Source organism: Nicotiana tabacum, chromosome 12 (genome assembly GCF_000715075.1).
Source record: "Nicotiana tabacum cultivar K326 chromosome 12, ASM71507v2, whole genome shotgun sequence".
NCBI classification, from domain to species: Eukaryota; Viridiplantae; Streptophyta; class Magnoliopsida; order Solanales; family Solanaceae; genus Nicotiana; species Nicotiana tabacum.
This window is the reverse complement of record NC_134091.1, coordinates 13,815,542-13,842,984: the sequence shown is the minus strand read 5'-3', so window position 1 is coordinate 13,842,984 and position 27,443 is coordinate 13,815,542. Positions and strand designations below refer to the sequence as shown.

General features: G+C 39.2%; 1 protein-coding gene and 1 pseudogene across 1 annotated transcript; one reads left to right on the top strand and one right to left on the bottom strand.

Moving 5' to 3' along the window:
* The first annotated feature begins 423 nt into the window (after positions 1-423).
* Positions 424-4,485, top strand: LOC107825486 (cytochrome P450 CYP82D47-like). Its single transcript, XM_016652346.2, has 3 exons — positions 424-1,269; positions 2,105-2,424; positions 3,267-4,485. Exons 1-3 carry the CDS (start codon positions 654-656, stop codon positions 3,888-3,890), a joined length of 1,560 nt encoding a protein of 519 aa, XP_016507832.1. The 5' UTR covers positions 424-653; the 3' UTR covers positions 3,891-4,485.
* LOC142167014 (cytochrome P450 82A3-like) lies at positions 3,892-27,059 on the bottom strand (annotated as a pseudogene).
* Positions 27,060-27,443: the final 384 nt, after the last annotated feature.

Genomic DNA, 27,443 nt, shown 5'->3' with positions numbered 1-27,443 from the left:
CAAATTGAAATTTATGTCCAAACACAACTCTAAATTTCAAATATCATTTTCAATTGAAATTTTTTTTCGCCATTTTTTCGAATTTTACAATTCTTATGTCCAAACGCCTACTAAGAAACTAGCTCATTAATTTGAGTAAGCGTGATGAGAGGGGACTGCCATCTTTGGATATAGTATGTGTGACTATATATATATATATATATATATATATATATATATATATATATATATATATATGTACACATACAATTTTTTCAAAGTTTAATTTATATATAATAATAATAGTAGTGAAAAACTTTAGTATGCTCTCAGTCACTCAGAAATATATTAACCCTTCATAAAAAAAGCGGACTTATAATCTTGAAAAAGAAAGTAAATTGCCAATTCCAATAATGACATCATAGTGCAAAAAGCCTTTGCGCTTAAGTCAAACTCTTTGACATCTGTTAGTTTTTTTTGTTTATACTAACAATTGTTGACCAGCCGCCATCACTCCCGTGATACAATTTTCTTTCTTTGTTAATTGAATTGAATATAAAAATTTTAAGCTTTTAGACTCTGCAAATCTTGAGATACTGGTTATCTATCAATTACAGACTTTCTGCACTTCTGAATTTACAGAACAGTGAATACATAACCAATTAATTATAGCCATGGATTTGTTTTTGATTGCAATAACACTATCTACCTCCTTTCTTGTATTCTTCTTTCTTTTCAAACAATTTTTCTCAGCTAAAACGCAGAACAGAAAAGTACCTAAAGCTGCCGGAGCATGGCCAATTATTGGCCATCTTCACCTTCTCAATGGAACTCAAATGCCTCACAAAATTTTTGGTCATATGGCTGAAAAACATGGACCCATTTTTAGAATTAAGCTTGGAGTAAACCAAGTTGTGGTGGTTAGTGATGCAAAAATAGCAAAAGAATGTTTCACCACAAACGATATGGCCTTTGCCAATCGGCCTAAATCCATAGCTTCAGAGATTATAGGCTACAATTATGCCATGTTTGGGCTAGGTCCTTATGGGCCGTACTGGCGAGAGATTAGGAAGATAGCTACAATTGAATTTCTTTCCACTAGGCAAGTTGAGATGTCTAGTCACATTAGAGAATTTGAAGTAAAATCAGCTATCAAAGAGATATATGAATATTGGTTGAAGAGCAAGAGTACAAGTTTAAATGGTGCTGTGAAAATGGAGATGAAGGAATGGTTTGGAAACTTAATTATGAACACTATGGTGAAGATGTTATTCGGAGTACGATACACAGGTATTTGCTTAATTCCTAGTTTGGGTAGTGATCAATTTAATATATAGTTGCTCCATTGGTCTTAAATTATCTATAGGTATTTTTAAAAATAATTGTCTTAAATTATTTGTCATTTTAAAAATTCATGACAAAATTAATTAATTTTTTTTTTGATTTTATCCTTAGTAGTAATTGTTCTTGAACACGGAGATGACACATAAATAAAATATATATTCAATGAAGATAGATTATATCTTAAGATATAAATAAGGGTAAACTAGTCAAAAATCCCTTCTAATTAATGTTTTTTTTGGGCCGTATAAAAGAGAAATATGATAGATAATTTGAGACAGAGAGTATAGGTAAAAAAAAAAAAAAAAAGAGTAGTAAACATATCATAGGGGCGGAGGGACTAGGGAGAGTGTTACATATGAGTTCGACAGAACTCAGTTATTTCAGCTCGAACCTTATATATGTGTTAATATTTCGTACGAAATATGTAGGAAATATTAAATTCTGAACTAGCATTCGAAGTTGTCCGAAAAGTCCGAACCCATAAAGTTCGAATTTTAGCTTCACCTCTACATGTCATGTCTTGAATCCATATATAGTTTTAAAGACTTCGGAACTTTGAACCCATAGACCGTGGCAGAGTCACCATAGGCTAAGGAATGTCAAATTTACACCGCATTGTCGGAAAATTATATTGTATAGCTTGGCTAAAAATTTAATTTTATGTATATATATGTTGAATCCCCTTAGCATCTTGTGTATTTACTATTTTATATTTTGACACGGGAAATTTGTGGTTCCGCCACTGCCTATAGATATTAAATTCCCGATCCGCCTCTTGTAGGTAAGGAAGAAGAAGAAAGAAGTAGAGCTCACAAAGCAATAAGAAGATTTTTTGAATTGATGGGAGTATCAGCTGTGGCTGATTTTTTACCATATTTAAGATGGCTGGATATAGGAGGCCATGAGAAAGCCATGAAAGAGACTGCTAATGAAATGGACTGTCTTGTTGAAGAATGGTTAGCAGAGCACAGAAGACAGAGGGAATTAAGAGGAATAAAATATGGTGATGAAGAAGATTTAATGGATGTTATGTTGTCCATTTGTGAAGACAGAGATCTTCCTGGTTTTGATGCTGATACCATTATCAAAGCTACATGTTTGGTATGTTCTTCATTACCTCCTACTAATTACAGCTAACTTAGTTCAAAATTGTTCTGTTTTTCCACTTAAAAGCCAATTATATGAATATTACCAGCTATGGCACACAACCTATATTGCGCGGACTCTCCGAAATGCTGCTGCACCTATGTCGAATCTTCAAAACTATACTACTTTTGGAAGACAGACATATTTGGAGTGTCCGAGCAACATAGTATATAACATATAAATATCTAAATCCCTTTTCAGGTCATTAATCTGATATTCATTGTGTAATTCATTATTCTGCTATTTATTGTTCTGACTATAAATAGATGTCCATCTATTTGTTTTTCCTGGTTGTGCTCATACTGTTGCGTTTGGTGTGGTAGGCTCTTCAATCAGCAGGTACGGACAGTGGCGAGCCAGGAACTCCGCCAAGGGTGTTCAAACTTGAAAAAAGAAAAAAAATGTCCGATAAATTATATCCAATATATATTATATACTTTTAAAACATAATATTTTGCTTATATACGCATATAATTTCCTGGCGAAGGGTGGTCAATTGACCACCTTTGCCGGAGTGTAGCTTCACCCTTGGGTACCGACACCACGATTCGTAACACTGAAACACGTTTCTTTTGCTCCAAACTTTTTCTGTTTCTCTACTTAAAGGTCACAATAAGATTTGCTTACAGTAGCGTAACCGTTAGATTGGTATCTTATAATATGAGACAGTTAAACTAATTGTACTTATAAACTTGTTTACAATGTTAGTGCATATAAATAAGATGTTTTTAATTATTAGTCTTACTATTGTGGAATGTGGAGCTGATTGCTGAAATTTTTGGGTTTGGCTTTGGTAGGCTCTGCAATCAGCAGGAACAGACACGACGATCGTAACGCTGACATGGACTTTATCTTTAATCCTAAACAACTACCAAGCACTGAAAAAAGCCCAAGATGAATTAGATGCTCATGTTGGGAAGGACAGATGGGTTCAAGAGTCAGATATCAAGAACTTAGTTTATCTTCAAGCTATTGTTAAAGAAGCATTACGTTTATATCCAGCTGCACCACTCTTGCTACCACACGAGTCTATAGAAGATTGTGTTATTAGTGGCTACGATATACCAAAAGGAACTCGCTTATTAGTGAACATATGGAAGATTCATTACGATCCAGATTTATGGCCAAATCCCGACGAATTTAAGCCAGAGAGGTTCTTGACGACACATAAGGATGTCGATGTGAGAGGAAATCACTTTGAGTTGATACCATTTGGTAGCGGAAGAAGAATGTGTCCTGGAATTTCTATGGGACTTCAGGTTGTGCAATATGTATTAGCTGTGCTGTTGCAGGGGTTTGAAATGAAGAGACCTTTAGATGAACCGATTGATATGAGTGAGAGCTTTGGATTGACAATCCTTAAAGCTTCTCCTCTTGAAATTCTTCTTGCTCCACGCTTGGCTTCTAATCTTTACGTATGAAAGTGCTAATGAAGTTTGTACCTTTTGAAATATTGTAGCCACCGACAATGCAGTTTTTCTATAGATTCATGGGGTGGAGACAATGGTCCAGGTGGATATAATGATGGTATTTGGACTTACTTTAATTGGTTATGGCCTTAAAAGACAGTGACGTGACTCAAGTGATGGATAAATAAAAAGTCAAATATTAAATGCTATGTCTATGGATAAGTGAAGCCCAATAACAATTGGCTTGTGATGTGTAGATACTCTTTATAAATAGATGCCAATCTCTCTTTCTCTAGCTATGAGAAAACCCTCACGTATTCTGCCTCTTGAATACGTGATAACGGTAGACGTCCAATCAGTCAAGTTCTCCGGGCTGTGAGTCTCATCAGTCAAGTTCTCCGGACTGTGAGCGCGCATGGCTAGTGGATCGTGGAAGTTGGTCTCAAGATTAATCGTCAATCACTGTCGTTACTGTGTCAATAGAGTTGAACAATTTGCTTCTTTATACTTTAACTCTAGATTATGTTTATGTTTGTTTTTTCATTTCTGTTGTGACTGCGAAATAATAATATTACGGTATAAACGTTACGACTCTTTAACTATGGCCTGAAAATAGACCAAAGTTCTTTACATGTGACTCCTCAACTAGTGTATTTCCTCCAACTTGAATGTCTGATTCTTCTTTGGCCTTTTCCATTACATGAGAGTTGTTAAGTAATAAAGAGAGCGTCCAAGTTAGTGTTACGACTGTGTTTTCAGTCCCTCCTGCTAACATAGCCTTCCAAGATAGGGAATAAACAAAAGGACACCAAAAGAAAAAAAAAAAGGAATTAGCTAGCCACTGTAGTTAATATCATGCATATTCCTCATTGAGGATGAAAGATCTGTATTTATGATATGCAAATTACTACTACTAGTTGTTAAGGTAGATTATGATCGTTACAATTTAATAATGTTAAAATTTCATTTCATTTTGTAGTACTTATATATATATATATATATATATATATATATATATATATATATATATATATACTCTCTCTATAAGTCTTGTTTGTTCCGATATTTTTTGGCTTTTATAGTGAATGGTTGTTATACACCTATACCAACATTTGACGTTTAAATATTTTTTGGCTGTTATAAATAAAAATTATCCAGAAATCAATTATTTTTCCCTTTTTAATGTTACATATAAAAGATAAAAAAATTATTCAATTTTAAAATCTCAAAAGATATGCATATTTCACTAGTTAAATAGTGAATAAAGCTAATACATTATTAATAGATTCATAACTAAAAGTATAAAGAATTAAACTCTAAGACAAACATTTTAAAGCTATCTAAAATATAATTATTTTCAAGATTGATGAAAGAACTTCGTAATTGTAGCTTGTTTCGTAGATTTCATTCTTTTACTGGCGATATAACACTTGAATTGGCGAAGATTCGTGTCCAAATTTTTAGCAAAAAGGTATCCAATAGTTTTCCCTTGAAGACATTTTTAAAAGCTTAACAGTTAAATTTTCTATCTAATATGTTTGAAATTTGTCAAATGGAAAAGATATCATATGTAATTTCTCAAATCTTATATCTTATACAAGAGAGAAACTTTGTTTAATGGAAAGATTGTGTGCATATTTTTAGAATTGTTTAGCCTCAAAAGTGGATAACTATGGAATTTGTAAGTAGTTTTAAGGATACGTGGATTAACTTGACACAAAATGATAAATCAGATTGTAATTTAAATAAATAATGATAAATTAAATACAAACCATACGAATTGAACAGTTTCGGCCTTGGAAGGTTAGCCACCCTCGAACCGAACGTATTTCGATCGATATCAAGATAGAAGAATAAGAACTTAAAGAGAATAATAATGTATTGCTTTGGAATGCATGTTACAATGTGTTAAATGAATTATCAGACCGCCTTTATATAGTAGAGGAGTCCTACTTTAGGTACAATTCTATAAAAGGTAAAATCCCTTGATTAGATGATTGTCGGTTCCTTACTGATACGCGCCGAGATTCCTGCCGTAATATCCGACCGGTCACAGATAGTTCGGTCTTCTATTGGTTATGCTAATAATGTTTCTTCGAGCACGATCGGGGCTAAGGTCGACTCTGGGATTACAGCTTCAATGTTCTCGAAGGCAAGCGTTCTGACCCGGGGTTCTAGCTCGGTGGGACTCGAGGTCAATCTTCAGTTTTTGGTTGTCATGTTCCGAGCCTAACGTGCCATGTCGTAGGCAAGCTCGATTTTGACCGTATACAAATAGTCCCCTCGTTTTTCGAAGAGTAGACGACGAGAAACGACATGAGATTCCGATTCTTTCTTCGACACCATACGACAGAAACGACAAAACAGTCGAAACGTCTCATCAGTGAAGTCTTTATGGCATTAAATATTTGTTAGTTGCTGGTCAGCCACTCCTGGATGCGAACCGTCGTTGAAAAACTATAAATACCCCCTCACTTTCGCATTCAAACTTTACATTCAAACCTTCTACTCTCGTACCTTAGCAATCTTAATATTTTCAGGCACTTAAATTTCGGTTATTTGAGATCTTTTTATAAGAACTTATGTTCCGTCTTCATCCCAAACCATCAAGTGTACTCTTTTAACTTCTTCTTTTTTCCTCCCTTTTCCTTCATTTTCAAAGAAATGGCGAAGACTTCAAAATTCGTTCCCTAAAAAGAAACTCCTTCTACTTTGCGGCTGGACACCGAAGAGACCGTTTCGCGTACTGCTGTCAAGGAACCAGTACCGGAACCTCCTCTGAAAATGTTCATCCCGGGTGGATGTCCTGTCAACGCTGATTTTAAGATCAAAAAGCCATCCTCCGTACCAGGCCGGTGCGAGGATGCCTTGATGTTAATTTGCTTGATCACCGAGGATATTCTCTCAAAAGTCAAAAAGGATTGTAACTGGGCCGACAAACATGTGGTGGTTCCCGAACCTGACGAAGCCATCACCACCCACGTCGAGGGATTTTTAAGTGTTTACACTTATCCCTTCACGTTAGGCCCCTTGGACCCTGTTATCATCGACTTTTGTAAAAGATACGAGGTAACCCTCGGTCAGATTCACCCTTCTTTCTAGAGGATTGTAATCCTTCTCCATTTCTTCTTAAGTAAGATTGAAGGGTGCCTTTTCACTATCGACCATCTCATGTGTTTATACAGTCCCCGACTCTATCAAGGGGGGAGACTGATCAAACTCGCCCATCGGGCCAGTAAAGCCCAATTCTTGAGTATCGATGAAGATAGGGATCGAGGTTGGCTAGGCAGTTTCGTCCGAGTGAGGACCTCGGATTTGATCCCAGCCGAGCACATGTCGTTCCCTGAGAAATGGAACATGTCACGTAAGTATAAGTTTTCTTCAAAATTTAATTTATCGCCCTTTTCCTTCCTTCTTATCGGTGCTCTGTTGTGATGCAGCTGTTGCTCGGGTTCCGAATGCAGTTCCTTGACTCAAGGAGTGGGTCGAGGGCATCATATTACAAAGGCCTTATTCCGAGAGTTCGCTGCGCGAGCTTTCAAAGGGCCGATGGAAGGCTCGTTCGCACGGTGAGATCTCTTTCATAAGTACTATTCAATTTTCCTTTTGTATCATTAAGTTCTTACTTGTTTTATTTCCTTTCGCAGGTTTATCCAAGGATGTCAAAATGAGACCCCCATCCGGTAGAGATGATTTCCCCACCAAGTCTCCTGCTCCGAGACAAGGTGAAGAGAAGAAAAGAAAAAGGGCTCTGAGTTCTCCGAGCTCGGAGAAGAAAAAGCCAAGGAGAAGGCTGGTGCGTAAATCCAACGAAAGCATCAGCGCTCGAGCACTATATTCGGATTCTTTCTATCGACTAAGGGATGAATTCGAATAAGAACAAGAAGAAGCCTTCAATTTGGTGGCACGAGTGTCATCACGACTCGAAGGGCAAGGGGCATCGGAACCGGAGGGAGATAAGGCCGATCTGCCTCAAGTTAGGGAGGCCGACGAGGGGGTCGTGGCCGAAGCTTCTCGAAATATGGGCGACACCCTAAAGGAAGTACACGGTAAGGTCGACATCACCAAGTCCATGTTCAATGAGGCTTAGACGGTAAAGGAACGTCCCAACAAGGGGGTCCTCGGAGCGGACAACCCCTTCCGCGGCTTTTTTGATGGCGTGGACTCTACCGCCACGGAGGACGTCACCGAGTTGGGTGATTTGGAGGTGCCGAAGAAAAGTATGTCTTCGAGAACAAGCGGGCCTTCCTCAAGCCCGAAGCTGGTCAACTGGTTTCTAACTCCGTGTGTGGATCCCGACCGGAAGCGGTCAATCGTCATCTCCGTTTCGGAGGATGCTCGAATCCTTTCCGCCCGCGTAGGGGTGGCCAGCTATCTTCGACGCTTGATAACCAAGGAGGACCAAGCTAATATGAATGAGGTAGACACGCCCTGCCTGTTCAATAAAGCACAACAGGCCCTAAACCGGGTAACTTCAAATATCTCTTGATGATTTCAATTCATACTTAGACTAATTTGTAGATAATATTAATATTTTTCTTTGTGTTTGCAGGCCTCAGTGCTTCATCATGAGGCCTTTCTCCGATATCGGGACGAGCTAAACCAGCTTGAGGCCGAGGTCCGAGGGCTTACTGAGAAGAGAAATTCTTACAAACTTCTCAGCGAGCAGCGTGAGGGGAAGGCTAAGTGTCACGCCCCGAACTCGGGGAGCGCGACTGGCGCTCAATCGAGTGAACCCGACAGAGCAAGCCTGTTAGATTTTCTTCTACACTAACTCATCCATGAATAAAGAGGAGATGCACTCCATTAATAAAACACTGAAAAGATTTCATTAACAACTCTCATTTCATTTCCATTGGCAGCTTCATAATTTCCAAATTATTACAAGTTTATAGATATAATGAAAAAATATGTTTGCCAAATACCAACATTTATAGTTAAATTTCCCATATCAAACACCACCCACAACCTGTCTACGTAGCCTCTAAGTACAACAAAAGAGTAGTATGGAAGTGCCGGCAACAAGGCCCCGACTATACCTTAAAACACAATGTACAACTCAAATGACATCATGCCCGGAATAGAGTAGGGCTCATCAAAACCTGCTGAATAGAGAGTGACTGCTAACGAGGACCAAGGTTGCCCGCTGATGAACCACCTGCATCCATTAAAGATGCAGTGCCCCCGGCAAAAGGGACGTTAGTACATATGAAATAGTACTAGTATGTAAAGCTAACTGTCCACTTTCAAAATAGAATACCAATATAAGAAAAAACAAATATAGAAATAGCAAGTCATAATCAACCATATCCAAATGTTCAGTCAAAATATAACAATTTTCAAAATACGAAAATAATATATATTTTTGGTTGGGAGATCTTTAGCCCCGATATACCACTGTTCATAATACCATCATTCACAATACCAATACCACCGTACTTTTAGCATGGAGTCCGATCACGACCTGATCGGCTAGGCCATCTCATCTGAGACATCAACCACAATCACAATTTCAATTACAATTTCCAGCACAATCACCACCATGTATGCGGCATGGTGTCCGATCACGACCCGATCGGCTAGGCCATCTCACCACAATGCCGTGTGGATCGACAATATCCTTTTCTATCAATCATCTCATCCCAATTAAGGGAAATAATTTTATCACATCAATCTAATCCCAAATAAGGGGAATAATTTTATCATATCAATCTCATCCAAAATAAGGGAAATAATCACAATCCACTCCTACACCGACACGTGTAATTTTGGAGTTAGGTTATTTCAACCTACCCTTCCTCGTGACTATAGATACTCCCAAAAACATTTTTGATTTTCATACAACATAAACAACAATACAAATTCATTTACCTCATAACCTTTCACACCATTTATAGCCTCATTGGCATTTTCATCCACTTAGAACATCATTATTTCATTGGCTCTCTTGGCCATACATATGATTCTTCATTCATGGCACAATGGCCGTATTTTGTATTCCACACTTTCATTTTTTTCCTTTCATATATCGTCATCATAAATATCAACATATATAATATTCCGGAAATCACAACTTTAAGTTTATTGAAAATGAAGAATTTAAGCACAATAGATTTCTTTCCAAGAAATGGAGTAAAATGATTGGCAATCGAAGCACAAGTTAAAATCATAAACAAGTAACACACCATTTATTCTTGAATTACTTTTCCCCAAAAAGGGAAATACATAATTTTTACTCATGAATATGTAAGAACGCAAAACATATTGAAAAAACTCATAAAGCATAGCATTAGTTAAAACAGCCACATTGCGGCATGACTTGAGGACATAAGCTTTTAGACAAATCTACTTTTGAAGTAATTTTGGAACAGTTGAATCAAGGCTCATTTCATAATCTTTCTCGCATCATCTCATTTCATTGGCACCTCTAGCCACAAGTATAACTTTCATTCTTGGCACAATGGCCACACTTTATATCTTCAGCTTACTTCTTTCACTTTCGAGCATCTTTATAGATTATCAACAACAAGGCATTTTCAATCAAGACTTCAGGTACACATATGAGTAATTAAGAGTTTTAAGCATATCGAGTTTTTCTCACACAAGTTGGCATACTAGCTTTCATTTGAAACACGACTCAAAGCCATAACATTTTAATAAACATATCATTCTTGAACACTTTTCCCGAAGGATAACATAATATTATAGGAACATTTGGAACACATTTTGAATACATACATCTTTCGACACTTTGCTTACTCGGGATAATCTAATTTATTAGGAACAACTCGGAATATGGGAATTAGGAACTTGAGCCAACAATACTTGAAACTTACGGGAAGATCATGGAATTCATTTCTAAAAGAGTAGTTTAGCCAACATACCTAGAATTCGCCCCTTAATAATACTACAACGTTCCACCACACTAAATAACTTCAATCTACAACAATGCAACACAATTTCACCAATATTATCAAGATTTCTATACTTTAAGTCATTTAGGCTTTTTATAAAATATCTAGTGTGCATATCTTTCTACAACCTCCTCCAATGGAATTTCTTCACCTAACAACCACCTTCCACACCAATGATTCACCTTACAATCGTCTTTAGGCCATCCACAACTTCATTAGCACATGCATGCCCAACAATTCACTCCCAACCCATAAATCTTATCAATTAATTCATTTTACAATCTCTACAATACCAACACAACCTAGGTTAGGAATTTCTTTCTTTCAATCACCATCCCATAAGTCCTAACACATATTCCATACATAAATAATCACCATGAATTAGTTAGAGATGGCGGACATACCTCTTGTAGTGAGACTCTTGAAAAATCCCAACTTGTAGGGTTATTGACCAAATTGGGGATTTGAATGGAAATCTATGGATCTTCAAGATTAATCTTAGTTAATATAAGTGTTTAGGAGTAGTAATCAACTCAAAATTACTCCAAAACATTACCTTGGTTCATGGGAGGGAAGTGTTGGAAATGACCAAGTCGGTGGTCGTTGTTGTTAAAGACGACGACGACGAAATTATGGCCCAATATAAAGCCGATGTTGAGGTGGCCCAGGTCCGAACGAAAGATATCATTGAGCATGCAAAGCGGAAATCCGGAAGGGGGGCCCTTGAAGAGATTCATGCTCGGGGTTTTGACTTGTCGGCCTAAATCGAGAGTGCTAAGGGGCTCGAAGCCGAGGCGAAGAGTTTGACTCTTTCCGAAGAAGACTCCGAAGCTTCGAGCGGATCCGAGGGTGGAGGAGACTCCAAAGACCCAGGCGACAAGGCGGGCTCCGGTGAAGACCAGGCAGTTTAATGTCTTGCATATTTTTTTGTATTTTTGTACTTGTGTACTTTGTACTTTTGTCAAGGCTATTTGGCCTTTGTAAAAACTTTACGTATATAATACAAGGCTTGTTTTTCCTTTCGTCAATCTTTGAGTTTTGTTGTGTACTTTGCTTTATTATTTACATTTGCAAAGATCTAAATACTTTAGCATGAGATAGTTAGGTCATGTTCGGAGGTTTGAACGGGCCTTGCCTTCGACATTATTTCGTTTAAGGCATCGTGGGGGTTTGGTATGACCGAAAACCTTTCCCCAAAGTACTTATAATTTTTAGATTATAGTTTGCCGAGGGTAGCCTTTAGAACCGGTTTTGAAATTTTTCAAGACCTTATTTTTTTATTACGGGTCACGGACGTCTCCAAGAAATTTTAATATGGTCGTAGCCTTCTTAGTTCGGGTATTGTCCAGTGGGCTTGTCACCTTGAGTTATCCAGGCTGTGCCTAAGATAACAGTCCCCGAATGGGGATGGCCGTAGCCTTTAAGGTTCAGGCGCTGCCTAATAGGTCTTGTGCCCCCGGACTCCGATAGCCCGAGCCGTCCGATTTTGTTTTTGGATAGCAGTCCCCGATTGGGAGTGATCGCTTGAACCCGGATAAAGGTGGCCCTTGGGCTCGATACCTTTAAGGGATCAAATGTAGGAAATTCCTTAAGAGGAAAGAAAAAAGAAAAATTCCTAAGGTACAAGATATTTATTCGCAAGTTAGAAACTTTCTTTTATTCTTATGTGTAATAGTTACACATGTGTACAAATTTTGTGCCAAGGTTGAGCTGTCTATGCGGGAACGGTTCATTTGACCGTTTGGCCCTTACAGTAAATCCTATCGATCAAGCCGAGACCATCCAATCATAAAGTTTCTCTCCTTGCTAAAGTCGTTATCCGAGGGTAATGCCCCCTAGTGTTCGGGGTCAATCATAGAGAGGCCCATTTTGGATAAGTTAGCACGATTTACTGTTGCCTCATTAAAAACCTTGCCGGAAAACCCATTTTGGATAAAACTGGTTCAAGAAAAAAAAGTGTAACGTGTGATTTCAGGCCTAAAGATTGTATCGTACTTTGATGATTGCCTGAAAGTGTTAGTTTGAAATGCAAATAAATAAGAGGAAATGAATGAGGATGTACCTTAACAGTAGTATCGCTTCAACTGAGCCATGTTCCAGTTGTTCGGTAGTTGCTCACTATTCATTGTTTCGAGTTTGTACGATCCTTTATCGGTGATCTCGATAGTTTGATAAGGGCCTTCCCAATTTGATCCCAACTTCCCTTCGTTCTGGTTTCGGGTATTTAGCGTGACCTTCCTTAACACCAAGTCCCCGATATTGAAATGCTGAAAGTTGGCCCTTCGATTGTAATATCTCTCGATCCGCTGTTTTTGGGTAGCCAAACGGACAAGGGTTGCTTCGCGCCTTTCGTCCAATAGATCTAGGCTCATATTCATAGCCTCTTCATTTGATTCCTTGGTCGCGTATCGGAACCTAAGACTTGGTTCTCCGACTTTTACTGATATCAGAGCTTTGGCGCCGTAAATCAGTGCGAACGGGGTGGCCCCGGTACTGGACTTCGATGTCGTATGGTATGCCCATAAGCTTTCGGGCAGGATATCCTTCCATTTTCCTTTGGCGTCGGTCAACCTCTTTTTGAGGTTTTAGAGTATGGTTTTGTTGGTCGATTCTGCTTGTCCGTTCTTATTAGGTTGGTAGGGTGTCGATAGGATCCTTTTGATCTTATGATCTTCGAGAAATTTGGTTACTTTGCTGCCGATGAATTATTTCCAGTTGTCGAATATGATCTCGGTCGGCATCCCGAACCGGCATATGATGTGGTCCCAAATGAATTCTATGACTTCTTTTTCCCTGACCTTTTTGTATGCATGGGCTTCCATCTACTTAGAAAAATAACTAGTCATAAATAATATAAATTGAGCCTTATCGGTTGCCCATGGAAGGGGGTTAATGATATCCATTCCCCGCTTCATGAATGACCATGGTGACAAAACCGAATGTAGCAGCTCCCCGGGCTGATGAAACATCGGAGCGTGTCTTTGACATTCATCACATTTTCGTACGAACTACTTGGTGTCCTTTTCCATATCAATCCAGTAGTAACCGGCTCTGATTATACTTCGAACCAATGATTCGGCGCCTGAATGGTTTCCACAAGTGCCTTCGTGGATTTCCCTCAAAATGTACTCAGTATCCCCTAGTCCTAGACATATCGCGAGAGGGCTATCGAATGTTCTTCTGAACAAGGTTTCGTCTTCGGACAGGCTAAACTGGGCTGCCTTCGTACGCAGGGCCCTCGATTCTTTTGTATCCCGGGGTAGTTTTCCGGTCTTCAGATATTCTATATATTTATTTCTCCAGTCCCAAGTTAGGCTTGTTGAGTTAATCTCGGCATGACCTTTTTCCACTACCGGTCTCATAAGTTGTAGGACTGCCCCGAGTTAAACTCGTCGTCCTCAACTGGTGATCCTAAGTTAGCAAGGGCATCGACCTCACTATTCTGATCCCGAGGTACGTGTTGCAAAGTCCATTATGTGAACCGATGTAATGTTACCTACAAATTATCCATGTACCTTTGCATTCTTTCTTCTCTGACCTCGAACGTCCCATTAACTTGGTTCACCAAGAGGAGGGAGTCACACTTGGCTTCGATCACCTCTGCCCCCAAGCTTTTGGCTAGTTTGAGACCTGCAATCATGGCCTTATATTCGACCTCATTATTAGTCAATTTCACAATCCTAATAGACTGTCTAACTATATTGCCTGTTGGTGGCTTCAATACGGTGCCATGTCCGGACTCTTTTGCGTTCGAGGCGCCGTCCATAAAGAGGGTCCAAATCCCCGAGAAGGTCCATAAGTTGACTAATAACTCTCTTTCGACCTCAGGTATTAGGGCAGGTGTAAAGTCGGCCACAAAGTCTGCCAAAATTTGAGATTTAATGGCGGTCCGAGGTCGATATTCAATATCGTACCCACTGATTTCCATGGCCCATTTAGCAAACCGGCCTAAGAGCTCGAGCTTATAACATTCCTCAACGGTTAAGTAGTCACTACACATATGGGGTGACACTGGAAGTATGGTTTTAGCTTTCTAGAGGCTCTTAGCAAAGCGAGCGCTAGTTTTTCTAGGTGAGGGTACCTAGTTTCGTCCTCACCTAGAGCCCTGTTAACATAGTAAATTGGAAATTGCGTACCTTACACTTCTCAGACCAGGACTCCACTTATCGCTATCACCGATACCGCCAAGTACAAGTATAGTTGTTCATCTGTATTCGGCGTGTGAAGCAATGGTGGGCTCGATATATACCGCTTGAGTTTTTACAAGGCCCGTTGATACTCTGGTGTCCATGAGAAGTAATTCTTTTTCTTCAATAATGTGAAGAACCGGTGGCTCTTGTCAGAGGACCTCGAGATGAATCGCCCTAGGGCGGCTATGCGCCCGGTTAATCTTTGTGCGGCCTTCACATTGTCCACAATCATGATATCTTCGATGGATTTGATTTTATCGGGGTTGATCTCGATTCCTCGGTTGGATACCATGAACCCGAGGAATTTACCTGATCCAACTCTAAACGCATATTTCTCCGGGTTCAGCTTCATATTGTATTTCTTCAATATGCTGAAGGTTTCCTGTAAATGTTTTAAATGGTCCTATGCTCGCGGGGACTTAACCAACATATCGTCAGTGTAAACCTCCATTGATTTTCCTATTTGTTCCTAGAACATACGGTTTACTAGGCATTGGTAAGTGGCACCGACGTTTTTTAATCCGAATGACATCACGTTATAGCAGTATGTGCCGTACTTAGTGATGTAGGAGGTTTTTTCCTGATCGTACGGGTTCATCCATATTTGGTTGTACCTGGAGTAGGCATCGAGAAAACAGAGGATCTCGTGGCTGGCCGTGGCGTCGATCATGCGATTGATGTTGGGCAAAGGAAAAGTGTCCTTAGGACATGCCTTATTCAAATCCTTATAGTCTATACACATTCTTAATTTGTTCCTTTTTTAGGGACTACTACTACATTTTCTAACTACTCCGGGTATTTAAACTCCCGAATGGACCCTATTTTAAGGAGTTTAGATACCATGTCCGTGATGAAAGCATGTTTGACCTCGGACTGGGGTCTCCTCTTCTGCTTGACCGGATGGAACTTTGGGTCCAGGCTCAGCTTGTGAGTGGTTATCTCTGGTGGGATCCCATTCATATCAAGGTGGGACCAAGAGAAACAATCTTCATTAGCTATAAGAAATTGAATAAGTTTTTTCCTGAGCTCAAGGCTTAACCCCGTGCCCAGGTATACCTTTCGATCGGGCAAGTGTTCACTCAATACGACTTGTTCCAATTCCCCGATCGTTGATTTTACAGCGTCGGAGTCATCGGGGGCTATGAAAGATCTTGGGACCCATAGTCATCGTCCTCGTCTACCTCTCGATCCTCCGATTCTGTCGAGGATGATATTAGTGATAGCTATTTGGCCCCGTCTTTGATCATCTGGTTCAGATCCTCCAATGTTGAGATTGTGGATGTTGGGAACACTTCATCGACCGCGAACATTTCCTTGGCCGCCGGTTGTTCCCCATAAACTGTTTTGACTCCACTTGGTGCAGTGTCGTGGGCACTACTCTCATGTTGTGGATCCATGGACTCCCGAACAAAGCATTGTACCTCATGAATCCTTCGATCACATAAAACTTAGCTTTCTGTATGGTCCCGACGGTATTCACCGATAATGTTATCTCCCTCTTAGTAGTTTCACTTTGTCATGTTGAATCCGTTTAGAACTCGTACTACAGGCCCGATTTGATCTTGTAGACCGAGCTGCTCCACGACCCTCGATCTAATGATGTTGGCCGAGCTACCTAGATCAATTAACACACGCTTAACTCGAATTTTATTTACGAGTACAGATATTACCAGCGCATCATCGACGTTAAAGTTGTATTACGATAACCTCGGTGCTTCTTTAGGCCCGATGGGCCTGTCAAAGCCGGTTTTGCTCATGAGTCTCCGGTTTCACTAACCTCGATCACTTCTCCTTTAATTTCTCAAAGAGTTCTGCCCGGACCCACTGCTTCTTCGGTCTCCATTATACGACTGATACTGATCCCTGTTTGGTCTCGGTTCACGATCGATGTCTCTCTTGACTCTGTCAATGGTTCTGACAGGATAAACGGACCCCGAAGGGGCCCCGAGTTGATCATCTTCCACTCTGATTTTTGATTGATACTGGTTATGTACGTTGGCCTAAGTAACGGACGAATATTCTATCAGGTTTTGTTTCAACTATTGTGAACCCACCGAGCTTCGAACATTGAGCCCTTGGGTGAAAGCCTGATGGCCCAATCATCAGCGACCGGTGACAGGTCCATTCATTGCATTTGAAACCGGGACACGAACTCTCTGAGCATCTCGTTATCCTTCTGCTTTACTTTGAAAAGGTCTAATTTCCTGGTCTCGACCTTGATGGCCCCGGTGTGTGCTTTCACAAAGAAATTCGCAAGCATAGCAAATGAGTCAATAGAATTAGGAGGTAAGTTGTGATGCCATATCATATCACCTTTTTAACAGGGTCTCTTCGAACTTCTTCAACATGACAGACTCGATCTCATCATCCTTCAAGTCGTTCTCTTTGATGGCACATGTGTAAGAGGTTACATGCTCATTTGGGTCAGTTGTTCCGTTATACTTAGCAATCTCGGGCATGCGGAATTTCTTAGGGATCGGCTTTGGAGCCGCGCTCAGAGAAAAAGGTTTTTTCACGAACTTCTTGGAATCCAGGCCTCTCAATATTGGCGGTGCTCCTCGGATTTGGTCTACCCTGGAATTGTAGGTTTACACCTTTTTGTCATTAGCTTCGATTTTCTTCTTCCCTGATTCTATCCGTTTTGTCAGCTCTCCGAGCATCTTTATGATCTCGGGGTTAGCCCCCGATTTGTTTTCATTTGACCTTTTTGAGACCGGTTCATCCCTGCGGGTGATTTCCCGGGGTGGATCAGGTTCAACTCTACTCGGTGCACGGCTTTGGTTCTGTAACTGAGCTATCGCCACCTGTTGAGCCTGCAGCATTTCGAAGATCGCCCATAAACTGATCCCGTCTCCTCCATTATTTTATGTATTTTGAGTTGGCGATCGGGCTCCACCACAGACGCTATTCTCGAGGTTGGTAGGCAAGTTTGTGTCGATAGCCACATGTGAATTAGCATCAATCAGGCCCGCGACCAGAATTTCGATGGGAGCAATGGGCGGTACCTCATCACCGGGCGCTATGTTGTTATTTTCACCGTGATGACCTGACTTATTGTCAATGTGTAGGGGTGCTGATTAAGAGTTCAGCATTTTGAGGTTTAACCTGCAATGAGATACTTCAAAGAACAAATGTAAAGTAGTGTGTGTTATGGAGATTTGTATCAAATAACCACTATTATCCTTAGCCTCACGGTGGGCGCCAAACTGTTTACCCTCAAAATCGGATAATAATTAAATTTGTAAATAGTTTTAAGGATACGTGGATTAACTTGACACAAAATGATAAATCAGATTGCAATTTAAATAAATAATGATAAAGTAAATGCAAACCACACGAATTCTTGGAAGGTTAGCCACCCTCGTGCCGAACGTATTTCGATCGATATCAAGACAGAAGAATAAGAACTTAAAGAGAATAATAATATATTGCTTTGGAATGCGTGTTACAATGTGTTAAATGAATTAGCATACACCCCTTTATATAGTAGAGGAGTCCTACTTTAGGTAAAATTCTATAAAAGGTAAAAATCCCTTGATTAGCTGATTGCTAGATCCTTATTATACGTGCCGAGATTCCTGCCGTAATATCCGACCAGTCACAGATATTTCGGTCTTCTGTTGGTTATGCTAACAATGTTTCTTCGAGCTCGATCGGGGCTAAGGTCGACTCCGGGATTACGGACTCAATGTTCTCGAAGGAAGGCGTTCTGACCTCGGGTTCTAGCTCAGTGGGACTCGGGATCGATCTTCAGTCTCTGGTTGTCATGTTCCGAGCCTAACCTGCCATGTCGTAGGCGAGCTCGATTTCGACCGTATACAAGAATTATTATTAGTAATCTTAAAGATTCTATATGGCTATTATAGAGGGATAATTTTACAAAGAGAGTTCTGCTATAAGTATGGTTATTGTTGTTATAGTTAAAAAGCTGTTATAGAGAGGTAAATATAACTTTAAAAATTGATTTTGAGGAAAACTTAGCTTTTATAGTAAAATGAATGTACTAGGTAGCAAAATGTTATATATATATATATATATATATATATATATATATATATATATATATATACACACACACAATAAGTAGGCATGCCATAACATAAAACCTTGACATCTTGGTGTGAAAATTAATACCAGAAGCATACATAATACAGACTTGCTAAGCACACAACAAGTACGTTTAATAAAAACAAATTAAAAGGGGTTTAGGTTACATGCATAGTCAGTATAAGCAGTTTTTACTATCATGTCATATTTATCTATTGCAGCAGGTAATCTGTCTTATTTTCAAAATTACAAATCTCACATTTTAAATAGACTTACTTGTGGTGACCTGATAGGTGTATCTATTTAAACTCAAAATAAAAAAATTATTTAAAAATCAGGACAATATAGTTTGCACACATATATAGTAGGACAAAAAAGGTACTTTAAAATAGATATTTTTTTGGTCTAAGAGAAAATATATATATATATATATATATATATATATATATATATATGAACTACACAGGTTTATTTGGTAATTTGGTCGGGGGGGGTTAACCTTTAATTCCCCTAAAACTTACATGTTTTGTTCTAGTGTATCCATATTACATGCCAAAAATTGTCTAACTACTTCAGTGCCTAGGATGTCTGCCCAAAATACATCATTTGCAAACATCAGACGAACTGCTAGCGTGGTAATTCTTTTCAAAAAATTTGAATTTGCTGCTTCCTTTCCAAGTGCATCAGCCACTCTATTCTGTTCCCTGTAGCTGTGTCTCACCATCACCCTGTCCATCCTTTGGATCAATAACCTCCATTCACAAATCATAGGATCATAAGTTATATTGCCTATGAGTAGCATTTTTATTACCTCAGCCGGATCTGTAGCTATTTCTAGAGGAACCCATCCATTTTGTTCAGCAATTTGGAGGCCCTTTAGCAAAGCTTTTAATTCTGCCATAGTGTTGGTGGTGTGTGGTATGTTCTCCATATACCCCATAATCCAGTCCCCATTAGGAGTCTGAAATACCCCACCAATTCTCCCAATGCCTGGGTTGCCCTTGGCTGCCCCATCAATATTGAGTTTATAGTGCCCACGCTTGGAGGGCCTCCCATTTAACTCTGGTAGGGAAGGGCTTCTTGGTCATGCCTTTTTGTGCCAAAGTATAGTACTTAATTGATTTGGCTATGATGTTGTTAGCCGAGATGGTTTCTTTCATATTATTGAAAATATTATGGTTTCTAGCTAGCCAGATGTGCCAGAAGCAGAAAGGAAAGATGTTTTCCCAAGAGATAACATTGTTAAATGGCAGCTTCCTTAGCTTATTCCAAGTGATTGGCCAAAGCTGTGCTGAAAAGATATGATTCAACTGCTGGCTTTCAGTAGTTCCCTTGGATATTAGTTCATGCCTAAATTGGGTTGCATTGGGGCATTCAAAAAAGATGTGGTCACTGGTATCAGGTATCAATTAAGCAAAAACAACATTCGGGGATGCACTTAACTCTAATTATGTGCAGGAAAGCTTCAGTGGGAGCATGTCTTGTGTAAGCAGCCAGATGAAGTTTTTTATTTTGTTATTAACCTCCAAATCCAACTGAAATTACCTTTTTCATCATTCATCATAGTCTTATTATTGTTGCTAAGGAAGGTATAGGCTGATTTGGTGGTAAAAGACCTGTTTGGAGTCAGCCCCCCAAATTAGCATGTCTTCCTTGGCAGAGTTAGTAAGGATGAAGGTTGATTTGATTAAGTTAGTAATATTCTCAGAAATGTCTATGAAGATGGATGAGGTATCCCGGTTCCTTGAATTGTAGATAGTGTCCACTTTGGTAGCCATGTCATTTGGGGTGAGTGGACCCTCAATCATGTCCCTAATGGCTGGGTGATTTGGGATCCAAGAATCATTGATGAAGCTCACCCTATTCTCTTTGTGGACAACCCATCTACTGGCCTTGTTGCATGTATCCCGGCCTTTGAGAACATATTGCCAGATTGGTGATTTGGGCTTCTTGGGGGTATGGTTCCAGTTACAGTGCTTAGAGATAAGGACTCTAGCGTATAAACTAGAAGTGTTATGGTAAATCCTCCAGGCCAAACCAGTATGGGCGGCTTTATTCCTGTAATCAGCTTTCTGCAGACCCAACCCACCATGAGATTATTGCTAGTGACTTTGTCCTAGTTAACCAAGTGCATTATTTTCTTATTTGGAGTAGTACCCCAGATAAAATTTCTTTGAATTCTATCATTTTGGTTGGTAGTATTGGTAAGCAATTTGAGGTATTGCATTAAATGGCTTGGGATGCTGCTGAGAGAGGCTTTGGCCAGAATGATTCTTCCAGTCATATTTAGGCAATTTATTTTCCAGCCAGCTAGCTTGGATTGCACCTTGTCTAGTATGAACTGGAAGTCACTATTAGAGGGTCTCTTATGGAACATTGGGAACCCAAGATACCTACCAAAAGATGTAGTAGCTTGGATTGAAAGGGTATTTGTAAGGTTCTCCATTGTGCCAGGCTTTATATTAGAGGAAAAGAGAACCCTAGACTTAGTAAGATTGATTTTTTGCGCAGAAACCTCATTGAAGGACTGCATGATAGAGTAGATTGTGTTACAGTTTCTAATGTTTGCCTTTGCAAACAATGTAAGGTCATCAGCAAAGAAGAGATAAGAAATCTTTGGGCCAGACCTGATGATACTGATTGGAAGCCATTCTTTATCTTGAACAACTTTATCAATGAGCCTGGAGAGCCTCTCCATACACATAATGAACAGGCAGGGGGAGATCAGATCCCCTTGCCTGATTGCCCTAGGAGGCTTGAAGGTGTCAGTTTTGCCACCATTAACTAGGATGGAGATGTTTGATTAGCTAATGCAGGATATGATTAACTTAGTTAGCCCAGGTGGGAAGTTAAAGGCCTATAGAGTGTCTCCAATGAAGGACCACTCCAACCTGTCAAAGGCTTTTTCTAAGTCAATTTTGAGGATCATGTGAGCCTGGTTCCCTTTTATTTTTCCAAAATGGGTGATGTATTCTTGGACAATGATGGCATTGTCTGAGGCCTTTCTATTAGATAAGAAACTTGCCTAGCTAGGTCCAATTATGGCAGGGAGAAGAGGCTTGATTCTGTTGACAATGATCTTTGTGATGGTCTTGTAGATGGTATTACAAAATCCTATTTTGGTCTGAAGTTTTTGAGCATGGTGGCTTGTGGACACTTGGGGATGAGACAAAGAAGAGTTTGGTTCATGCTATATGACTTGCAGAAGTCAATCACTGATTTCCCCACAATGCTCCAGTACCTTTGGTAAAAGAATGGGTGAAGCCCATCAGGGCCACGATCCTTAAAAGTTTTAAAAGAGAAAATAGCAGTTTGATTTCTCTATCCTCTAGGGGCTTATCCAAGCTATCTCTTTGACACTTTGAGAGATTATGGGTCATGTTCAGATGACTAGTAGTGAGAATGGGTGCTTGAGTGTGGGAGGAAGTGTAAAGGCTCTTGAAAAAGTATATTATGGAGGTCTTAATGTCCCATTGGTCATAGAGTCAGTTCCCACTGTCCTCTTTCAGGGACAAGATCCTGTTGCTCCTTCTTCTATTGAGGGTGGAGGTATGAAAAAACCTAGTGTTGGCATCATATTTAGTTAGCCAACTGACCCTTAACTTGAGTTTCCAAAAGTCTTTCTCATTCTTGAGGATGGAGTCTAGTTCTCTAGTCAGGATACTTTCTAGATTCAACAGGAAATTGCTAAACTGGTAATTGGGAGATTTTTGAATTCCAGCAATCCTGGCCAGGATCCTTCTCTTCTTGTAGAAGATATTACCAAAGGTATGCTTATTCCATTGGGTCACTAAGTTTTTAAGGTGTTGGTTAATTGGATTAGAGGGGAGTTAGAGGTGAAGGCCTCATTGATGATGCTAGGAAAGGAAGGGGGGCTAGTCCACATTGATTCAAACCTGAAGGGCCTATAAGTGTTATTGATAGTATCCTTTTTTAACATTATTTGCACAGGAAAATGGTCTGAGTGGGTCCTAGGAAGATAGTTAACACTAGCCTCGGGGTACTGAGAAATTCAGCAGTCATTAGCAAAGCATATATCTATTCTCTATAAGATTAGACTACTCCTATTTTAGTATCTTTTGTTTGCCCAATTATATTTACTGCCTTTGTATCTGAAGTCAACTAACTTGTATTCATTGAGGCAATTCCAAAAGAAGTTGTTGCAGTTTGAGTTAATGGAGTTACCCCCAAACTTATCCCACTTCATTGAAGTCTCTACCTATAAACCAATTCCCAGTATTGGTATTTAGAGATAGTAACTAGACTATCCCATAATAATTTCCTATCAGCTAATATGGTGCTAGCATAAATGGTTGAAAATAACCAGGGAGTATGGGATGGGAGTAACTTCACCATGGCATGGGTTCCCTAAGGGGTAGTGGATACCTCATCAACTTGGACGCAATCCTATTTCTACATCATAACAATCCCACCTGACAACCCACCCACTACGGGAGACTAAATGAGCATGTCAAAATGCAGATCCTCAGTTAATTTCTTATGGTCAGCCATCTTTGTTTCTAACAAAACCAACATTGCTGGTTTGTGGAGCTGCACCATGTCAATGCAGTGTCTCCTGAACACCGCGTTGTTTCCACCCCTAACATTCCATATGATGTAATTCATTAGGGGTGGTTGGGGGGGGGGGAGGGGGTGAGGGACTGGTTTCTGTGGGCTTTCTCCATCCCATGGGAGGCATCACTAATTTCTTTTGGGTCCTGCTTCTCATACTAAGTACTGGAGTCAGATTGAGGAATGGTTTGGTCACACCTTGACTCTGATGGGAGACCAGGCTCAGTCCATATTTGGTCAGGGCCCTGGGACACAGGAGCACAAGAACCTCGCTACTCTCAACACTGAACTCGATTGCTCTGATTGAGCCTAGCAGGAGGGAGTCCGTGTGTAAAGGGCCATAGGCCACTCCCTCTACTTCCAAAGGATTTTTCCTTTTCAGGAGCTCTAGGGCTTTGTTGATATCCCTTGTAATATTCCCTAGAGGCGGTGACTATTTCTTCTTGACTGGTACATAAGACGATGGAGTTTGTTGGGATTGGGGTTCGATAGTCACAAACATTGAAAATGCTGTTGGGTCCTTCGCTACTGAGTTTGGGAAGAAGGGGATTGATTCGAAAGCTTGGGAGATGGAGGTGTTGATCATATGTGGGTCTAGATTGGGTTGTATGTTGCCTTTGAGAGTCATTGCCTACCAGAGGCTTGGGCCAAAGGTTGTCAAGGCCCTGTTTAGGGCCTCCACCGTAACCCTCGCCAGATGCGCAGTGTTTTGAACGATTAGGGTGATCGGTTGGTTCCTAGGGTGAAATTGTAGGCTAGGCCTTGGCCCTGTAGCGCCACCTCCAGCCGTGATGCTGATGAGTGGTCCAGCGGCAGTTTAAATATTTTTTGGCTATTATTATTAAAAATTATCCAAAATCAATTATTTTTTCTTTTTTAATGTTACATATAAAAGATAAGAAAATTATTCAAATTTAAAATTTCAAAAGATATGCATATTTCACTAGTAAATAGTGAAGAAAGCTAATACATTATTAATAAATTCATAACTAAATGTATAAAGATTTAAACTCTAAGCTAAACATTTTAAAGCTATCTAAAAAAAAAAAAATTTCAAGATTGATGGAAGACCGAGCATGTAGATTTGATAATGGTATCAGCATCAAAACCAGGAAGATCTTCATCTTTAGCTCCATAAAAAAAAGGTCTAGCATTATATCCATAAAGTCTTTTTCATCGTCAGATAATTATTCTCCACAACGTCTCTTTTTCTTATACTCTAATAGTCAGCTTTCAAGAATACAATCTGTTTCCTTAGGCATTCTCCTTCATCTCCTTATTATGTCCTCCTATATCTAACCATCTTAACCATGGAATAAAATCAGCAACAACAAATGTACTAAGTAACATAAAACAATTCCTAATTGCTTTTCTAACCCTCTTTCATTCTTGAACCTTAGGGTGTCAAATGAACGGGTTAGGTTGATTTTGGGCGGGTCAAAATGGGTTGAGTTAATAAATAGGCGGTTTATTTGACCTACCCAAAAGTAACTTGGCTGAGATGAGTTGAGTCAAGTTGGGTTAGAATTTGGGTCATAGCCCAACCCGCCCAACTCTTACCAAACTTTAATTATGTGTATTAATGTTCTTATGAATTGTTTAATTATCAAATAAGACTTTGTTTCTCTTGTTATGATCATATATAACATATTAAATAAAATAATAATAATTTTAAAGATATTTTTGCAAAGTTACTCATGGATCAATTTGGACTAAAAATCAGCCCAACTTTTGATGGGCTGAAAAGGGTTGGGTCAAAATGCGCTGAGTTCAATAAATGAGCGGGTTAATAACCAATCCAACCTTCAGCGAGTTGGGCGGACTAGCCCAACCTTGAGCGAGTTGTGCAGCTCAAAAGGTTTGAGCTCTAATTGCCACCCCTAATACATATAGGGTCTCGTGGTTTCTCTTTCCAAACTGCATTCTTACAATAATGGCCGTGATCAAGTTTTCGAACCACTGTTTCATTTCTACTTTGATAACATTTGATCCGTTAGTCTTTTCCTTCAACCATGGTTCATACGTTTGTTTGATGGATGTTGTTACTTCGAATTCTCGAATGTGTCTATGCATGTGTACACGATGATTAGCGTGTATCACTCCTAATTTAACTCAACAAAATTAATTCTATAAAATTTCGTTGCTATTGTGCTGTATTTCATGTATTCACGCGACTGTATTTATAAATACAGTGAGGTAATCCACCTAAAAATAGGGATTACAACTGTTTAATTCGGTATTCCATATATCCTCTCCGTCAATGATTATGTGTAGCTCATGTCCTTTAGTTTGATACACTACTCTTTCGCGCGACTGTATTTATAAATACAGTGAGGTAAACCGCCTAAAGAATTGTGATTACGGGTGTTCAATAAAGGAAAGTGCAATATTGAATTGTATTCAATTTTATTATATTGAATTCAGTTGTATTCAAACAACAAAAAATCCAGAAATAGGGTATATACCATTCTATTCAATTCGACTGTATACATTATATTCAATTCACAAATATTCATTATTCACTATTATACATTATATTCAATTCACCATATTCAAGTCGACTGTATTCAAACAACAAAAAATCATATAAACACTGATATTCAGTTGTATTCAAGAAATAAAAACTTCGGAATACATAAATACATGCGAAAAAATAATGTATTTATAAAAAAAAATATAATGTATTTGAGTGTATTTGTACATAATAAAACGTATTTATATATTGTATTAAAACTAAAAATGGAGACAAACAAAACTCGGCCCTCAAATCTTCTCCGGCGTGGATATCTTATATGCTGACTATGAACCTTTGGATATCTTATATGCTGAGGGTGTTACTTCTTCCACTTTCATGTGTGGATTTCTCGTTCCCAGATTCAGAAGATTATGATAATCTTGACAGCAGTGATTATCCTAATTCTATGCGCAGGTTTGAAAAGTAAACATTAACATTTGGTTTACACACCCTTGCACTGTTATGCCTTTGATGGGGAAGCACTTTTACCTCATTGACTTACTACTCTCTCACTAATGTGGATTCGCATGGTTGGTGTGTCCATCTCGTGTTCACGATAAGTAATTGATACGAGAAGAGAGATTCGAGGGAGAAGAGAGGATTCACTACCAAAACTTGATGGCCCCAAATTTAACAGTGAAAACTGACCCATAAATAAGAGAGATTTGAGGGAGATGAGAGGGGATTCACTGCCAAAACTTGATGGCCCCAAATTTAACAGTGAAAACTGACCCATATTTATCTGCCATGAGCCCAAAAACTTTGTGAGGCAGCTGAGAGCCACTGAAATGGTGGAGATGGCCAATTAGAGGCCATGCACCAGCAACTTCAGGGGGTCTTTTGCTGTTTGCATTGCTTTTTTTGTTACTGATTCCTAAAGCATGTAAATGAAGTAGAGATATATAAATGTACAGGCACAAGTAATGGAAAGAGATAGATCCATTGAATTGGACGTGACATGAAGATTTAAGCAAAGCTCCGGTGAGCTTGTTAACGGAGGAAAACCAGACAACGAGAAAGGGAGAAAAGGAAGAGGATAACGTTTAATTTTATTCAACATATCCAGAACATTACAACGCAAAATAGCTGATTCCTAATAGCTTCTACTACAAAGTACAAAAGGACAAACGAAAGCTGGAAATGTTTCAATTTATTTGAATATTTTTTAGAGTATTAAGCGTCAAATTGATTAATTTTTTTTGTGATTCTGATATAGATTATTTTAAAATTTTAAAATAAAATTTATATATTTAACAACAATATATACTTAGAAGTCACCATAATTAATAATTCAAACTATTTAAAAATTAATTTTTGGTATCACGGT